We start from the raw sequence: 17,305 nt of genomic DNA, 5'->3' as shown, positions 1-17,305 counted from the left end.
TCTGTAAGAATTCCCAGCTAAAACAAAAGATTCTTATGGAATTGCACACTTCTCCCTTAGGAGGGCACTCAGGATTTTTAAAAACTTACCACAGGGTTAAGAAGGAATTTTTTTGGGATGGCCTTAAATCAGATATTCAAAAGTTTGTGGCAGAATGTTTGGTTTGCCAACAAAATAAAGTTGAAACAATTAAGACACCGGGTCTATTACAACCTTTATCCATTCCAAGCCAACGTTGGGAGGAGGTATCAATGGATTTTATCACAGGTTTACCCAAGTCTGAGGGAAAGAGTGTCATCATGGTGGTAGTTGACAGACTTACCAAGTATGCACACTTTTGTGCATTATCACATCCATTTAAAGCCAGTACAGTTTCTACTGCATTTATGGAAACAATTCAAAAGCTACATGGAAACCCAAAGATTATTGTAAGTGACAGAGATCCCATTTTCACTGGAAATTTTTGGACAGAATTATTTTCTTGTCTTGGTACTCAGTTAGCTCATAGCTCATCTTATCATCCTCAATCTGATGGGCAAACTGAGATAGTAAACAAATGTTTGGAAGGATATCTTCGTTGCTTTGTATCTGATAAACAGACACAATGAGTCAAATGGTTGCCTCTGGCTGAATGGTGGTATAACACTTCCTTTCATACAGCAACAAAAATGACCCCATTTATGGCACTTTATGGGTATCAACCACCATCCATCACATCATATTTAAGAGAAAATTCTAAGGTTCAGGCAGTGGAACATCACATCGAACATCAACAACAAGTCCTCCAACTCTTAAAGGATAACCTTGTGTTGGCACAGAATAGAATGAAACAACAGGCAGATCAGCATCGCAGTGAAAGAAGTTTTGATGTAGGTGATTGGGTATTCCTACAGCTACAACCATATAAGCAAATGTCCCTCAAGCAAGCTAAGAAGGATAATAAATTATCACCAAAGTATTATGGTCCGTACAAGGTGTTGCAAAAGATTGGTACTATGGCATACAAATTGGAGCTTCCTGCAGCTTCTCGATTGCACCCAGTTTTCCATGTTTCATGCTTAAAGAAGGTTATAGGCGACAAGCTCCCAGTTCAAACAATATTGCCAGAACTTGAAGAAGAAGGAAAAATTATATTGGAACCGGAAGCAGTTATAGAAACAAGAACTCGACAGCTACGAAATCGATCAATTTCAGAGTACCTTATCAAGTGGAAGAACTTATCCGCTGAAGATTCCACATGGGAGGACGAGAATTTTATGCAGAAGTATCCTGAACTACTCAAGCGTTGAGGACAACACTTTTTTGAAGGAGAGGGGCATGTTGGGTCCCTATAATACTAGTGATTACCCCATTACTATTGTAGTTATACCCCTTATTTATATTGATGTACCCATGTAGTGCCCATATTGTTACTATTGTGCCACATAGAAGCCCACTATTGTTATTGTTGTGCCCTACAATATTATTGTTATGTAGGCTTTGATTGTATTGGGACCACTTAGACTCCTATATATAGAAAGGAGGTATTTTCATTTGTATCATCCAAGAATTGTTCATTTATGTAATGTAAAGGAGGTTGCCCCCTCGAAGAGGCTGAATTCTAAGGCGTGGATCTCTCTTTTCTATCTTTTTGTGAGCTGGTTTCATAACATTCACTTAGACTCCTATATATAGAAAGGAGGTATTTTCATTTGTATCATCCAAGAATTGTTCATTTATGTAATGTAAAGGAGGTTTCCCCCTCGAAGAGGCTGAATTCTAAGGCGTGGATCTCTCTTTTCTATCTTTTTGTGAGCTGGTTTCATAACAGAAACCAACCAACACCAAGCGAGCCACCTCTAGATTGCTACGAGCTCTATTGAGGAGTTTTGGGCTCGATATCATAATCGTCTTTGTTTTATATAATGCTTTGTTAGTAAACTTCCTATTCTTAGTTTTTTGTTTGCATCTTGGGATAGTGGTGTTCTAGTTATATTTCCCTTCCCTTAGTCTATTAATTCTAGGTTTTATGTTCCTTAAGTTCCCCTTTTAAGCCTAACTTTTTTGGTTCTTATCATGTGCTTCACCAGTTACTCTCTGCCCGCCTTTGCTAAAGGTTGGGTTTTCTCTAACTCTTTTCATCTCACTACTCTACCACCTCTCTTGATTTTTCTTTTGGTCAACCTCTAGTTTTTCCTATGTCTCTCCTTTCGGCCTCATCTTGGGCTTCAAGCTCTCCCTCCCCTACTATGTTTTCCCCCTTCATTCCACCCTCCCCCCTTGTTCTTCACATATCATGGTTAAGCACTAGCTCTCCTATGGTCAACGAGGAGGAATAAGAGGTTATCCTACCCCCTTTGCAACCCCTAATACATCTCCCTCCTCTACTAACCAAACTTGTGCTCAAGTAGCCACTAACTTTGTTATCGCCAAATATAGGGATATCATCCTTGAAGCAATTCAAAGAGTGATTTTTGATGTCGAAGACCAAGCCAAAGAGGCTAGAAGTTTCATTCCTTCCATGCAAATCGACTGGGGCACCAAGAATTGGATACCTGAAATAGGAAATTGTATTAAAGATCATTATTCCTCCTACATGCAAACCATCAACCCATGTTTTGAGGTTTGTTTATTTATCACTTTTCTTGGAGAGTGATTTGCTTCTTTGAAGCCATCATACCATTGTTGTGCCTCTCTTTGAATGAGTTTTAGTAGGGCCACTTCTAACTTTATCATTAGCATATTTATTTTAAGTGATTCCTCCTTTACAAGGACTCCTCCCATCAGTGAAAATCCATAAAGAGAAGGGTGTTTTGGTTGAGGTGACATCGGGCCTCTACCCCATTATTGTCCCATTTTCTAGTTTATACCTTGTAGGTTTCCATCTCCAAAGCTTGGTAGATTTTGTGGCAACATTTTTGGCATCATTGCTAGGATTGATTTCTATGCTTTTCTATTGAGACTAGTGACCTATTTCTACCAACATGAGGCCACCATCTAAGGCTCGCCCCTGATGTGATTTCTAGATCTTCTAAGGCTGCTCATTTGCATATCGGTGGCATTTCAATGACAGAGTAGAAGGGCTATATGTGGGTCTTTCCTTAGGCTGTAATATAATCCAAAGCATTGAAGGTTGATCTTTGAAGTGTCGACAGAGGCAGATCAAAATTCATCTACACATCAAGTCTAAGGTTGTTTCCAATTTGGATTCCATCTTTGAATTTGACGTAAAGATTTCATTAAGTTATTTCTTTGTTGGACCAGTGTGGATTAATTCCTCTTGGAGGCAAATCTCAAAATCACATTTTACTATTCAACAACCCTAATCTTGGTTTCTATGAAGCCTATTTGTGATTCAATTTATGGGGTGTAGTCAGGGCAACCTAAGCCCTATTTATGTGACACTATTTCAGGAGATTTGCAACAAGATTAAGGATCTACCTGTTGTGCCAAATCTGAAGGGTCAATTAAGCAAAATTATCATGCCATCTTGTAGAAAGCATAGATTACAACAAGTCATCATTAAGGTCAAATCAAGGGCAGACGCGAGTCTATAAAATCATGACATGTTTTGAAGAACTAATTGGCAGTGTTATCTAAAGTGGACTCCCATTGACCATAGTTGAAGAATGCAAGAATTTTAGAGCAGATCTCTCAAAAATATACTTGACAGAAATCTGAAGTAAATCAGTGACACCTTCTGGCACATCACTTGGTAGTCAATGGCACACTTAACATCAACAAACTTGAGATCACTCAAGGGCATCTTCAAGCACAACAATGGCAAACTTTACATCAACAAACTTAAGGTATGAAACATGTTATGTGACTTGTTCAGATTAAGTTGATTGAAGGCATTATCAAGTATTGCAATCAAATAAGTGAAAGTTAACAATATACAAGGGGAAGTTTTGTACTTAGGAAATTGACATAGTTTGGGTCATCATTGTACATTTGAAGCATACATCAACAGTAAAGGGGTTTATTGAATATCTTTGTAAGTGAGTCATTGTCCTTTATGAGAGCCCATAATTATTTCTCTATCTTTATATTTTTAGGGTGGTTGGGTGGTGCAAAGCAAGAGAGTGAAGTCTCCCTTAGGTTGGATCTTGAAAATACTTCAAGGTGGCAGGGTGGTGCTAGGGCAATTGGAATGCCCTTCCAGTTGGAGTTGGTAAAACTAGGGTATAGGAGCATCCTTTCACAAGTTGGAGTTTCCTAATAAATTGAATGCTTTTCTAGAGTACTAGGAAGTTGGAGCTCCCCTTGCAATTGGAGCTGATAGATATTGTACGCATTATTATATTAGAAAAGTGTTTGGTGGTTTTTCTCCAAGAAGGGTTTCCACCTAAAAAAAAATTGTATTGTTCTTGTGATGTGATGCTGCTATTGGCATTTAATGCTCTAAAAGTTTAAGAATTGACTAATTGTAGTGAAATACTGGTATGCCCCCCTCTCAGTATTTCCAACAACTAACATATCAAAACTCTCATGGGCAAGGTACTTACAGGTTGTGGAGACATTGAACAGAGAATTATGATATGTATGGCTGAACTAATGGACAAAGTGGATAGGTAAAACAACAAAGTTTTTGTTCTTGCCAAGAGATTGACAAACTTTTATTTTTCTTTCTTAGATGATGACGGTAAGCTGCAACCATTAATTTTAGTGGATCCTCCTACAAGGTAATGATCAAGCAAGCCAAATGTTTTAAACAAAGATTTTATGATGGCACTACCATAGTCATGATTGAGTGTTATCTTTTGGTTTAGTTTATTTTCTAATTCTTTTTACAATTTGAAAAATAATGTAATATCCTATAAGATATGCAAATATAAAATTTCTTAACTTATACCAGTAGCTTAGTGTCGCCAAATAAAAGACCAATAACTTACCATGGTTATCCATATACATCTTTTGATACTAATATGAAAAACACTATATAAAAAAAATGTTAAATCAAATTAGTAATCACATGTTAAATGTCCAACACACCATTATTAAAAATATATAAAAATGGATGATGACTAACCATTCGAAATTCCAATGACAGTACCAATCCTCATTACAAATCCCTGTTGGATGGCGCCCAACTTTTCCAAAATAAATTTTTACCGGACAAAATTTGACACCTCAACATTGCATCAAGAAGTGTCAGAATATTGCATAGGCGAGGCCAAATCCGTGACTTGAAAGATCATTATAAGAATGAATACCATCACAGAAGATACACAATTGATACAGAAACCAAAAACCCCAAGAGCTCATACCAAATCTTGTGTTCATACTTCTCTTTGTCTCTGGTCGTCTCCATAAAATATGTACATGCAAATATATTTCCAAATCCACCTCACATCACTAAAATTTCCTCCCACTGTCTTTCAGCAGATATCTCAAATCACATTAACATGGGAAGTACCCCATCAATACAGCAGAAATCTTACATGTAAAGAGATCTCAGCTTCAGCTTCGACTGGGAATGCATTCCAGAACGGCATTCTTCACTTTAGTTATGGTTGGTTTTTCCCCAATGGATGCCGCTTTCACCTGCAAAGAAAACAACCAAAAACAAATATTTTGATATTCACTATTTTTCCAAAGCAAACAAAGCAACTAGAGAGCTTAGTGTGTAAATATTTGATGATCAAGTAACTTGTAAGTTTAGTAAGTTAAATTCATAAGGAGATAGATGAGGGTTATTTTTATCAAATTGTAGATTTAAGAATATTTCAAAATTAGTAGATTTCAAAACCTTCATTTCAATTATAGATTTCAGAATCTGACGGAAGGAGAAAGTCATTTGTCCATCGAGAAATATACAAGAAAGAGTTACACTCTTAGATGAGAGGGTTTGAGTAGTAGAAGAGTTAAATTATGCCCTTACTTTACCTTTTATTTGAGTACCTACTGTCTTAGGGTTTAGAAGATTTCAAAAACATATTTTCCTTAAAAAGGATATCACCATACCTTGGCTCTGATTTTGGCTACGAAAGTACTATTCACCACAGAAGACTGAACAGAATGAGTTTCAAATAGCAGATTGCTGAGTGTTTGCATAATATCAAGCAACAGGCCTTCTCTCCAAGGGCACTGTAACTCCACCAAAGCTTCGTGCTCAATTATAGAAACCTGTACATCTGTGCTGCAATCGTCTATGATCGTCAATGGCTCTGATCTCTCCAACACACGAATCTTTCTCTTTTCGAATCTTGAGATCTTGTATTGCTGTTGATCAGAATGATCACTAAAGTTTCTGCAGCTGCTTACTAGCTCCTGGTCTACATTATTATTATTGGTAGTGCCTCCACTTTTTTGTCTAGCTGTTTTCTCCTGTGAAGTGGTACTCAGCTGCTTGCGAGGCTCTGCACTCTTTTTTATCTCTGCCTCCATCTGTTTGCTTCGAACTTCTAGGTCTTGTATGCGTCTGCGTAATTGTTTTACGTACTCTATTGCATCACCCAAGATTGAAGCCTTGTCCATCTGCAATTCAGACATTATTTTACTTGTCATATTTAAACAGAAACTACAAATAAATCATTGATTTAGGCAATATTTTACTTTTACAACTATTAATAAATCCATATCAGGTTTTAAATTCGATTTAAAACCTGATATAAGAGTTATATCTCATTGAAATTAAGATGGAACAAGATGAAATTTTAGGAAAGAGTGTTGGCACTTGGAGGTAACATCCAACATAGACCCCTGTCAATTCCTACCTCTGTATGTTAGTGTGTTGTATATTTGACATAAACAGATAATTTAGGAAAGAGTGTTGGCACTTGGAGGTAACATCCAACATAGACCCCTGTCAATTCCTACCTCTGTATGTTAGTGTGTTGTATATTTGACATAAACAGATATTAAGAGTCAGAACAAGTGTCAATTAAATCAGTGTGTGATCCCAAGTGTACTACTGTAACTTGATTTTTGTCTTGCTGTTATAGTAACAATCTATTACTGAGTATAAGTCTGCTATGCTTTTTTTGTGCAACTCCTTAATACACATAGTTGGGAAGCTTGCTCATCTCTTGCCCCCTATTGGACAGGAGCTGGATCCTGACGTATTCTATTATGGATTTGTTCCGTAGAAGTAGAAGTAAATTGCTTGCTTAGTTAATGCATTTGAATAATACGGGGGATGAAATAATTGCATACACGGTAGTCTGAGAATAGGACTAAACTGTTCAGTGAGTGTTTGTGTCATTGTTGCTGCCCACTACTTTGCTTGAAGACCTTTATTTTTCAAATTTTAGAGTAACGCTGATAAACGCTGACGAAATTCTTTAGGATAAAATTTGCACCCATGACAGGTCAAGATGCAACTTCACTTGATTCAGACAGATATATGGAGTACTGTCTAAGATAAATTGTTGAATCCAAGTGCACTTGTTGAAGCTATAGCTAAGTGGAAAATTAAAAACAAAAGAGCCAAGTCTTTCATTCTTATCAGATTCTCTTAAGTAGATTTAGTAGATTTGTCCCTGACATCGAAAGACGTATGAGAGACGCTTGACGATTGGTTTGGTTTAGAGATGCATAATGTCAAGGTGTCATTAAAGAAGCGGTTCTGAGTATCAGAAAGTGAGAATATTATAAATCATGTTAACCAACTTGAGTCTTTGAAGACTCAGCTTGCATGTATTGGAGCACCGGGTTGATGCAAAGGCATGGTTATACAAATGTACGACACTGATGTTTACCAACATGGTTTCTGTGAGAGTTTGGGTGTTGATTAGTTGGTTATAGGGTGCACTGTTAAGTCATTTTTGTTTGCTAGTTTTAACTTCAACTAGCATATCAGCTTTGTAAATCGCTGGTTCGAACTCTGATGGCCTGCCTACTCACCCTGTGAGGGTGATGGGCTGGCAATTATGGACTTAGAGGTTATAATGGTAGGGGATTATAGGCCTAGACGTTATGGAAGGGGATTATAGGCCTAGACATTAGAGGTTACAGTGGTTAGTCAAGCTAATATACTAATACAATTTTGCTTCCTAGATTCTGCCAGTCAAGAAAAACACTAATATAGTAACACAGTTTTGCTTCCCAGATTCTGCCTGTTAAAAAAAACATCTTCCCAAATTTTGCCACATAAAAAAGAAAAAAAGACCTGGTGTTTGGGAGTCTGATTAGGATCCTTCTGGAAAAAAGAAACCTTTATAAAAGATAGTGGTGAAGTTCACAGAGCATAGAATAGTCGATGAATGGTACATTGTTAAGGAACTATTTGAGTAATGGTCATTAATATTCCATTTATTTAATCCTCAACTAAAATCATCTCTTTGAATAATAATCATAGATTCTAAACCAGTGAGCGTCTCATCTGCCTGATCCTCAACTAAAAGTTATAGAGGTAGTGATTAGAGCACTCTTCTCAAACTAATATGAGATCGACCTAATTGCTCATTCTTGTAATTGCCAAAAAAAAAAAGAAAAAAAGAAAAAAAAAACAATGAGTACAATGCAACAGATAATCCTCTTACATGAGTGGGAAAATTCCACCTAATAAGTTTTGGTGCAAAGGAAAAAAAAAAAAGGTCATGTAATAAAAAAAGAAAAAGAGAAAGAGAAAGAAAAAACAATGAGTACAATGCAACGGATAATCCTCTTACATGAGTGGGAAAATTCCACCTAATAAGTACAAAAAAGGAGAAAGAAAAAACAATGAGTACAATGCAACAGATAATCCTCTTACATGAGTGGGAAAATTCCACCTAATAAGTTTTGGTTCAAAGGAAAAAAAAGGTCATGTAATCACCTTAAAAAAAGAGAGTAGGGGTGACAGTGCAACAGATAATCCTCTTGCATTGGTGGGCAAACTCCACCCGATATGTTCTGATGCAAAGAAAAAGAAAAGGAAAATGCTACTCTTACGAGAAACACTGATACTGCTTGGTACCCTAGGCTTAAAGGGAGTGGAACCACTGGCCTTGAAGAAGGCCATTTAGTTTGATTACACTATTAATAAGGTCAATATCAAAGTTATCCAACTATTTTATTAACCATTAGATATGCTGGAATCATCAAAGCACATGAAAAATAAAGATTATTAAAAGAAAGTATAAGTTCCTTCACATCTAAATGATGTAAAAGCAGAGGTATTTGAGGTCTGCCAAGGCCAAAGTATAGCGTTTGTTGAGTTTGGTGGAAATAACTTCCACCGTCTACCAGTATAAAGTTTCAACCAGTGCTTTGTATATGTAATAATATATTTACTGAGGATACAGTTCTTCTATTTTCTAAAATTTCTCAATATTTTCACAGCTAAAGGCTTTCAAGAGTAGATCTAACTGGGTACCTTAGTAACGAATGGCACCAGTGTGCGCAGAATAATGAACCTCTCGTTCAGTTTCTCCCTGCGTCTGCGCTCTGCGAGTACATGATTTACAGTGATGTCGTCCTGACCATTTCTCCGCACCCTACAACCATTCTCACCTTCCCTTAATTTGGGTGAGCTTTCATCCCTGTCTCTACTATGAAGGCTGGGAACACTGAACAAAATGTATTTCAGCACCCACTGGGCATTCACTGCCTTCTGGACCAAAACCCCGCTGTTGCCCGTCCAACTGGAGAAAGCACATCGCTGCGTAACATCCTGAGGATTGACGTTTCCGTGTATGAGTTGCAAGGTCGTTGCCTCTGTCCATTGGCTCGGCCGCTGTTGTTGCAGTATGGTTGAAACTGTTTTGGAGTAGTGACCACTTTCATCATCGCTTCCTTGATCAAGGTATTGCTGAGTACCTGCATAATGTAGGCAAATCCACTGTAATGTATTGATTGCATCTGGATAAGTTATATGCAGCAATTTACCTGTATCAAGATAGATTAGATGTGTTCCACGTGAATAAATCTTACATAAATCCATCATCTTAAAAAATGAGACATTTTGAATCTTTCATTGTTCCTCGCAGTGTTTGAGCTTCTGGTTTATGAAAATTTATGGTTTTTTCATTGTATTCATTTTTAATATAGTCTATTTAAAGGCTTCAGTTAAATTTATCTTTGTGGCTATTAGGATCTTAAGCTAGACATTATTTAGTGATTTTATTGGTATTAGTGAAGTGGTGTTTAAACTCACTGTTATTGAGATACTAAAGTTTCAATTTATTTTGAAATCTTTTGGTTTTTAAGAGGTGAAATTAGAGATGAATCTCATGGGAAAAACCATTGATCACCTGAATCAATTTATCTAGAGCCTTTTTTTTTTAAATTGGTTAAATTAGAGATGAATCCCATGGGAAAAACTATGGATTCTCATAAACCTGGAGCTTGAAAACCACCAATGGTTACCTGGACCAATTTACCTGAAGTATTTCTGCCTTTAAGAGACTAAATTAGAAATGAATCCCATGGGAAAAACCATTAGTAACCTGAAGCAATTTACATGGAGCTTTTCCTCCTTTAAATAGGCTAAATTACAGATCAATCCTATGGGAAAAACTATAGATTCTCATAAACCTGAAGCTTGAAGACCACCGTAACTTGACCAAATCAAATTTACTTACCCAAACTACGATACTACCCTAACCTTTGACCAAATCAATTTAGCAGAACCACCAAACTAGGTACCTAACCTTCATCAATAAGTCACCCATCAACACATTAATGGACTCCATCTATTCTAAATTTCAAATAAAATCTATTTACAATAATTAATAGATATGCCATCTTATTGAACATCCATAATTTAATTTTTCTTTTAATCTAATTTTCTTGGGAGAATAAATAAAAAATGTTGATATATTCTTATCTTCTCCTGTATATCATATATTGATGAAATTCAAATATTACCATGCAAATTTTGAAATAACAAATGATATTTCATAAGTGAGTAGTTTTAAGTGTAATTTTTTGGAAAATTATTTTCCAATCTAATTTGTATAAAATTTGGCATAGATTTATTGAAATAACAAATTTAATAGGTGAACTCTTCACAATCAAAGTGCCCAGAATTTTTGAGAATAGTAAATCCATATATCCGGTCAAAAATTACTCCTTATATAAATATATATTACATTATCCAACTAATTGGAAAATAAGCAAAATAAGCAGGAGAAAACGAGACAGATCTGCCTATATCAACGATTGTGTCCCAATTACCTGAGGATTGAAGTCCATGACTTATGTCTGGCCAGGCGTTAGTTGAATGCTTGACCTGCATACAGCTATTTCCACCTGTGACCTGCAACTCAGAACCGATATCATTGGAACAATCTTCTGGGGACATATCCAACTGCATTACTTCGCTGCCATTCTGTCCAAACTCTGTAACTGTTTTCTCGCTCTGTAGCCCTGAAACTTGCATGGGGAGGTGTGCATTCTCGTGGGCATTGTCTGAGTTATATTCTGTTGCTTTAACATTCTGCTCTTCAAACACAATCCCATCTGGAGGCTGCATGCTAAGCTGATCCTGGGGGAGTGCTCGTGATGTGTTTTCTGAATGGGGATTGGAAGTGGACTGCTCTGAACATACTGGCTTTGAGTGATCAGCAAGAAGGCTGGTAACCTGATGGATCAGTCCAATATCTTCACGGATCTGCCCAAAATTATCATCACAAAGGGGAATCATTGAGTAAGTTTAATAAATATAAGTTTCCCATCTAGGATTTAAAGCTATCCTTATTGAGGAGGAAAATAAAAGTGTGGTACTCAACAAATTTGAAATCCCCTGCACAAGAGAAATGTGGTGTGGCCATCAGAGTTCAAATTCCTGATTTAAAGAGCCAGTTCTTTTAACAACTATTCTTCTCATATATAAAAATAAATGTAATGTTATTTTTTTTAGATTTAAATTATTCAATTTAATTTGATTGCAGATTTCGGTGATATTTAGGAATCTGAGGGATAAGAGGGAGGAGGTTAAATAATTGTTTTTGTTTTTTTATAGGATTTCAAAATATTTTCAGAATCAGCGATTGAAATGAGGATGGTCAATTTAAATAGCCGTATTAAAAATGATTGCAGATAGAAGAAATATACTATAATCTAAAATACATGAATGAAGTCCAGTGAAATTAACTGTTTAATTTACTAGATCAAATTCCAAAATATTCCAAAATCTGCAATCTAGACAAAAGTAATAAAAAAAATAAAATTCTTGTTTTTTCATATCAAATATATAAGGTTCTCTTCTTAAAACTACTGTATAATTCCCGCAATAAAATATTTTATTTGCACCCAGTTTCAAATCCCACGGAGCCGGCTCATTGCCCTATCTGAATTCTTAACAATGCTGAAATGCAACTGCAAATTATTGGTAAGTATTTACTTACCAGCTCTGTTGAACCTATCTCGAGGACACCGTCCGCTAGGGGAATGCATGCGACAGTCTGGTTATTCGTGAAACAAATCGGTATACAAGTTAACGACAGTAAAATTTGGCCTGTTGACAGTCCAGATAATTTTATACAACATTATTGAATGCTTCATAAAACTTTGTAGGTCGACTAGACGCAAAGTATTACCTGAATTCGAGCGCTCTGCAAGAATGGATTCCATAACATCAATAGATTCAGAGCCATTGTTTTCACATATACAAAAATATAGGGATCTTATCAGTATCATACTGCTAAAACGCAAGTGACTTATACTGGAATATAGTACACCAATCAGCTCCTTTTTTACTCATTTCCAAACTGTACCTTGGCAAGAATGGCACGAGAAAATAGTTTACTATCGGCTTCATTAGCTTGAGAGAGCCACACGTGATGCCGCTTGGCCAGTGCCCGACCAGGCAACCTGCAAAGTTAAAATTTCATCATTAACAGGGCGCAAAATTTCAATAAATGAAAACAGGAATCGATCAATAGAATTGGTTGGGTATCTATGGCTGAGTGACTGCAATCTTCTTGTTTTGTATCTTTGACTTTCTGTTTCACAATCTTATCTTGTTTTTGACTAGGTGTTCACTATTCTCCTGCCTCCCTGTGATGAGCCAGGTGGCTCTCATAATTAGAAAAATATAAATGAGGAGGTACTTGGGATTTGTATCATCTGACATAGTTTAAATTATTATTATTATTATTATTTTTAATTTATTATTATCTAATTTTAAAGTTATGGTCAAAGGTAGACATTAAATTGGTGTATCTGATCTTTGTGTTTGTGGGACACTGGACCCACTTCCGTCCAGCCATTTGACTGCTATGTCTATAGAGGCCTACACTTGAAAAATGTGATGAGAAAGTCATTGGGACCTGTGTTTAAGATCATGTGCAAGAAAAATTAATGTGTAGTTTTATATGTAAAAACAAAATAAAATTGTCATTTCTTAATAGTAATAAGTATGTAAATTTTAAAGAACCAATTGGTGATGGGTGATTTTCTTGTATTCAAATTATTGTATAGATGTTTTTGTCTTATAAATAAGTGTTGTAATGCAGTTTAGTCCCTGTTATTTAAGTGGATGTTATGTTTTTAGAAAAAAATGCAAATTAATATATGAAATGGAAAAGCTAATTGCCTATTAGGGGATAAGGATTTGCATAAATTTTTGGTGGGTAGTAACCACTATTAAATTTGCACATTTGCATTTTTACTCCATGTTAAAACCTTGAAAAAAACATAAATAATCATAGGCAGTGACTTGGGTAGGTATATTTATTTCAGTGTGGTTCATATTCATTTTTAATGCAAATACAAGGTTAAATTATGGATGGTAAATAGGTTATTTATGTGAGTATGAGCTTTTTTCAAAGATTTTAATTTTAGACCAAGCTTAACAATGAAAAACCTTTGCACAAATATTTAAAAGTCATGGGTTAAATATTGCAACTACATCCATAATTATGGCAAAAAAAAAATTGAGGCAGTTATCCACATGGCACAAAGGTTGCAATAAGAACTTCAAAATTATTGTCCAATTAAATGTTTGAAAATTATTTTTTTAATAATATTGAAAAATAATATTTATTTTTCGAAATTAAATATTATAACTTACATTGATCAATACTAAATTAATAGTGATCAACAAAGAAATCTTATATTTTTACCATGATAGAAACTAATAAAAAACTTTTATATATTAATTTAATTTTAATTTAAATACTATTTTAAAATTAAATTATTATTTATTATTATTATTATATTTTTGTATATTGAGATAAAGATTTAACTATTAAAATTACCATTTTAAATTAGAAGTATCTTTCTTAAATAATGAAATGTTCTACGTATTACTCGGAGTAGATGCTTCTCAAATAAAAACTAAGGTTAGTGGCCCGTGTCCTACTTATAGAGTAGATATTTCTCAAATGAACTTATGTTCGTAGGCTTATTGTACAAAAAGTTGTCAAAATACACTAAAATGAATTCATGTTGGTGGGCTTATTGTACAAAAAGTTGTCAAAATATAATAATGTTTACAATGGAACCAATCCAAGTGATTATATACTCGTATGGTCACATTAACCAAAATTTGAGGGGAAGAAGAAAATGGTAGGTGGCAGAGGGTATTATATATGGGCAACTTGTATTTGCAAGTTTATTGAGTCATTAATACGCAAGGTAGTATATGTTCATCGTTGGATGAGGTATTTGCTTAAATTTCTCGGTGGGAATACATTGTCCGCGTATTCATGACTCAATAGACTTATAAATATTGGAATATGCTCCACACAAATTTGTAGTTCCCAAGATTGAGAAAACACAACATCCATGACTCAATAGACTTATAAATATTGGAATATGTCCCCACACAAATTTGTAGTTCTCGAGATTGAGAAAATAGAACATGCTTGCACAAATTTGTAGTCCCTCAAATTGAGAATTAGGATTGGGGTCATTGAGGTAAAGTATCATTAGCTTGGTGGCAGTGGTATAAAAGTGCCAAAGATTAAGACCTAATACAAATAGCAATGCAAGTCTAGAAGAGTTGCATCAATGGCCAAATGGATGATGACGTTGGTCACTCTAAGTAGTTGCATGAGGTACTTAGAGTCATGTAGTGTTGAAAAGGTAAAGTACGGTAAAATTAGCGCAAATGATTAGCTCTATCTCATTTATGGCTTGAGAAATAATGGTGCAAGCCACATGCTTGTTTTAGTGGGTCATTTTCTAAAATATAGTTTAGCTAGTGGCTACATTGTTGTAGCAAATGTTTGGTTTGCAACTCAATTTGTAAGGAGACTATTTATTAACTATTTTATAAATGAACGTTGTGGGTTATAATATGGTGCATTTTCAATGGACCTCAATACTTCGACTATTGTAATTGTTTTATGGACTCGGTTATTGAACAATTTAAGTGGGTTGAATAGGCATCTAATTATAAATAGTTGTGTTAGTTTCTATGTTGTTATTAGTTAATGTTTAATAGTATGGTGAGTTGGTTGAGTGGCTAACAAACCTAACATAACATATAATGGTTATGTAGTTAAGTTGTTATGATGTTTGGTTAATGGAATGGAAAAGTGTTATAAAGAATAACTGGTTAAGTGAGTATTGTTATGAGTTTGTATAAACTTAAGTGTTGGTTAACTATTTTGGGTTTCCTAGTTAGCCGTGATCTAGCAGTTTACTCCATCTTTGAGAAATTCAAATGGAATGGTTTACTAGCTCCACATTGTCTAAGGAAACCAAAATTAAGAAATATCAAGTGTTGTTGTCACATGAAAAACCATCTTGATCCCATATTTATATTGTTTCATGTTGGGACAAATATTTGGTCAATAATGTTACTTTTATAAAACTACAAGTCTATGTTAAACAATGAAATATCTTACTAACTTAGGGTAATGTGTTTTTCAAACGAGCTTATGTTATTAGACTTGTTTGATCAAAAAATTGTGGCAATACAATAATGTTGATGGAGGAACCAATCCATGTGACTGACTAGTAACATGGCCACATCAACTAGTACTTAATTAAGTTAGTGAAAGAGGGTGGTGTTGTTTCCTCACTAGGGTTCATGTCTCCCAATGACACACTTGAATTTATGCTTATCCTTGTGTGTACCTATGCTTGCAAAAATGGGCAAGGCCAAATGCAATTCCTAGGTGACTTTGGTAAAATACATACTTTTCACTCATGGCTTCTTAGCCAAAGGGAGCTTATTTAGCATGTGTTTTTTTCCTAATGTTAAATCTAAAATATAGTCGTCATTTCTTACTTGCGTCGGTTGAAAGATTTCAATAATACTAATAGCATGGCCATATCAAAAACAAATCTAGGAAAAAAATAGATGGTAGGTGGTAGAAGGAATTGAACATGTTTATACATATTTCTTGTATCTAAGATTGAGAAGTTTGGTTGTTGGCAAAGATAATTTTTTGTTAGCTAGATAGTATTGGTAACAAAAGTGTTAAGTTTAATACCTTAGACAACTGAGAATGCAAGTCTTGAATTGTTACATCAATGAGCAAATGCATATTCTAAATGAGTGATAGGGTACTTATTGAGTCATATATTGTGTTGACAAGGTAAAATAGGTTAAAATTGGTCTAATTAAACAACTATATCTCATGCATGGAATGAGAAACCATTATTATCCCATACATTGGAAGAAAATTGGCCTTAAAATGGATGCGCAAGCATGGGAGAGCAATAATGGTGACTTGGATTTGGCTTGCTTAGAATATTAAGAGCATTTGCTCCTACAATCAAATGTTTTGAAGTGAACTAGTGTGATCATCATATTTGGATGTTGTCACAAAGTGTAGGGAATAACTCTTTATCATTCTTCATATAATCACATTCAATGTCAAAGTTGGATAGGTTAAAAATTGGTCATGGAAACAAAAATGTAAGAAAGACATTTTTTACATTGCAAAATTTTATACTAATAATCATTTACTACCCACCGAGAAAACTCTTTATTGACTAAAGGAATTTTCACACACCTTGGAGAAGTAATTAGATTTCACGGCCAAATATCATATAGTCTAAATGTTTTCTAATATATTGATTTTGATTGGACTACAAAAGGTTATTATTAATAATAATATTGTTTATAATAATTCATTCTTATTGATTATCTTTATAACTACACGTGCCATGTGTGTTGGCACTAATCCTTGTTGAGACAAAGATTTGTTAGTAGTGGTACAAAATATTCTAGAGATTAAAACCTCATTCAAACAATATTACAAGTCTCAAAGGCCTCAATAATGTTGGAAGACATTTTTCATTCAAAATGGGTGCATGAGGTACTTCGAGTCATGTAGAGTGTCCGCAAGATAACAATGTATTTGTTGCTTAAGGTTTTAGCACTAGTCTAGTTTGTAATTGAAGGTTAAAATTAGTTGAGAGTGACTAAGATAAGGGTTAAGGTTTAAAGGTTTGAGGGTTAATGGTTAATGTTTTAGGATTAATGTTATATCAAGGT

At 34.9% G+C, this 17,305-nt stretch overlaps 1 protein-coding gene across 1 annotated transcript in view; it reads right to left on the bottom strand.

Annotated features, from left to right (window-relative positions):
• Positions 1-4,957: 4,957 nt before the first annotated feature.
• LOC149236304 (basic helix-loop-helix protein A-like) overlaps positions 4,958-17,305 on the bottom strand; it is a 45,183-nt gene continuing 32,835 nt past the window's right edge. Inside the window, exons 4-10 of the mRNA XM_089372373.1 lie at positions 12,624-12,720; positions 12,447-12,461; positions 12,255-12,311; positions 11,083-11,518; positions 9,281-9,723; positions 5,947-6,459; positions 4,958-5,526 (exon numbers count right to left, since the gene is read on the bottom strand). Of these exons, the coding sequence (XP_089228499.1) occupies positions 5,443-5,526; positions 5,947-6,459; positions 9,281-9,723; positions 11,083-11,518; positions 12,255-12,311; positions 12,447-12,461; positions 12,624-12,720 (1,645 nt within the window). The 3' untranslated portion in view covers positions 4,958-5,442. The remainder of the gene's footprint in view (positions 5,527-5,946; positions 6,460-9,280; positions 9,724-11,082; positions 11,519-12,254; positions 12,312-12,446; positions 12,462-12,623; positions 12,721-17,305) is intronic.

The sequence above is a fragment of the Pinus tabuliformis genome, chromosome 8, assembly GCF_031772625.1.
Source record: "Pinus tabuliformis cultivar Carrire ecotype Pingquan chromosome 8, CPIR1, whole genome shotgun sequence".
Classification (NCBI taxonomy): domain Eukaryota; kingdom Viridiplantae; phylum Streptophyta; class Pinopsida; order Pinales; family Pinaceae; genus Pinus; species Pinus tabuliformis.
This window is presented reverse-complemented; position numbering and strand designations above follow the sequence as displayed.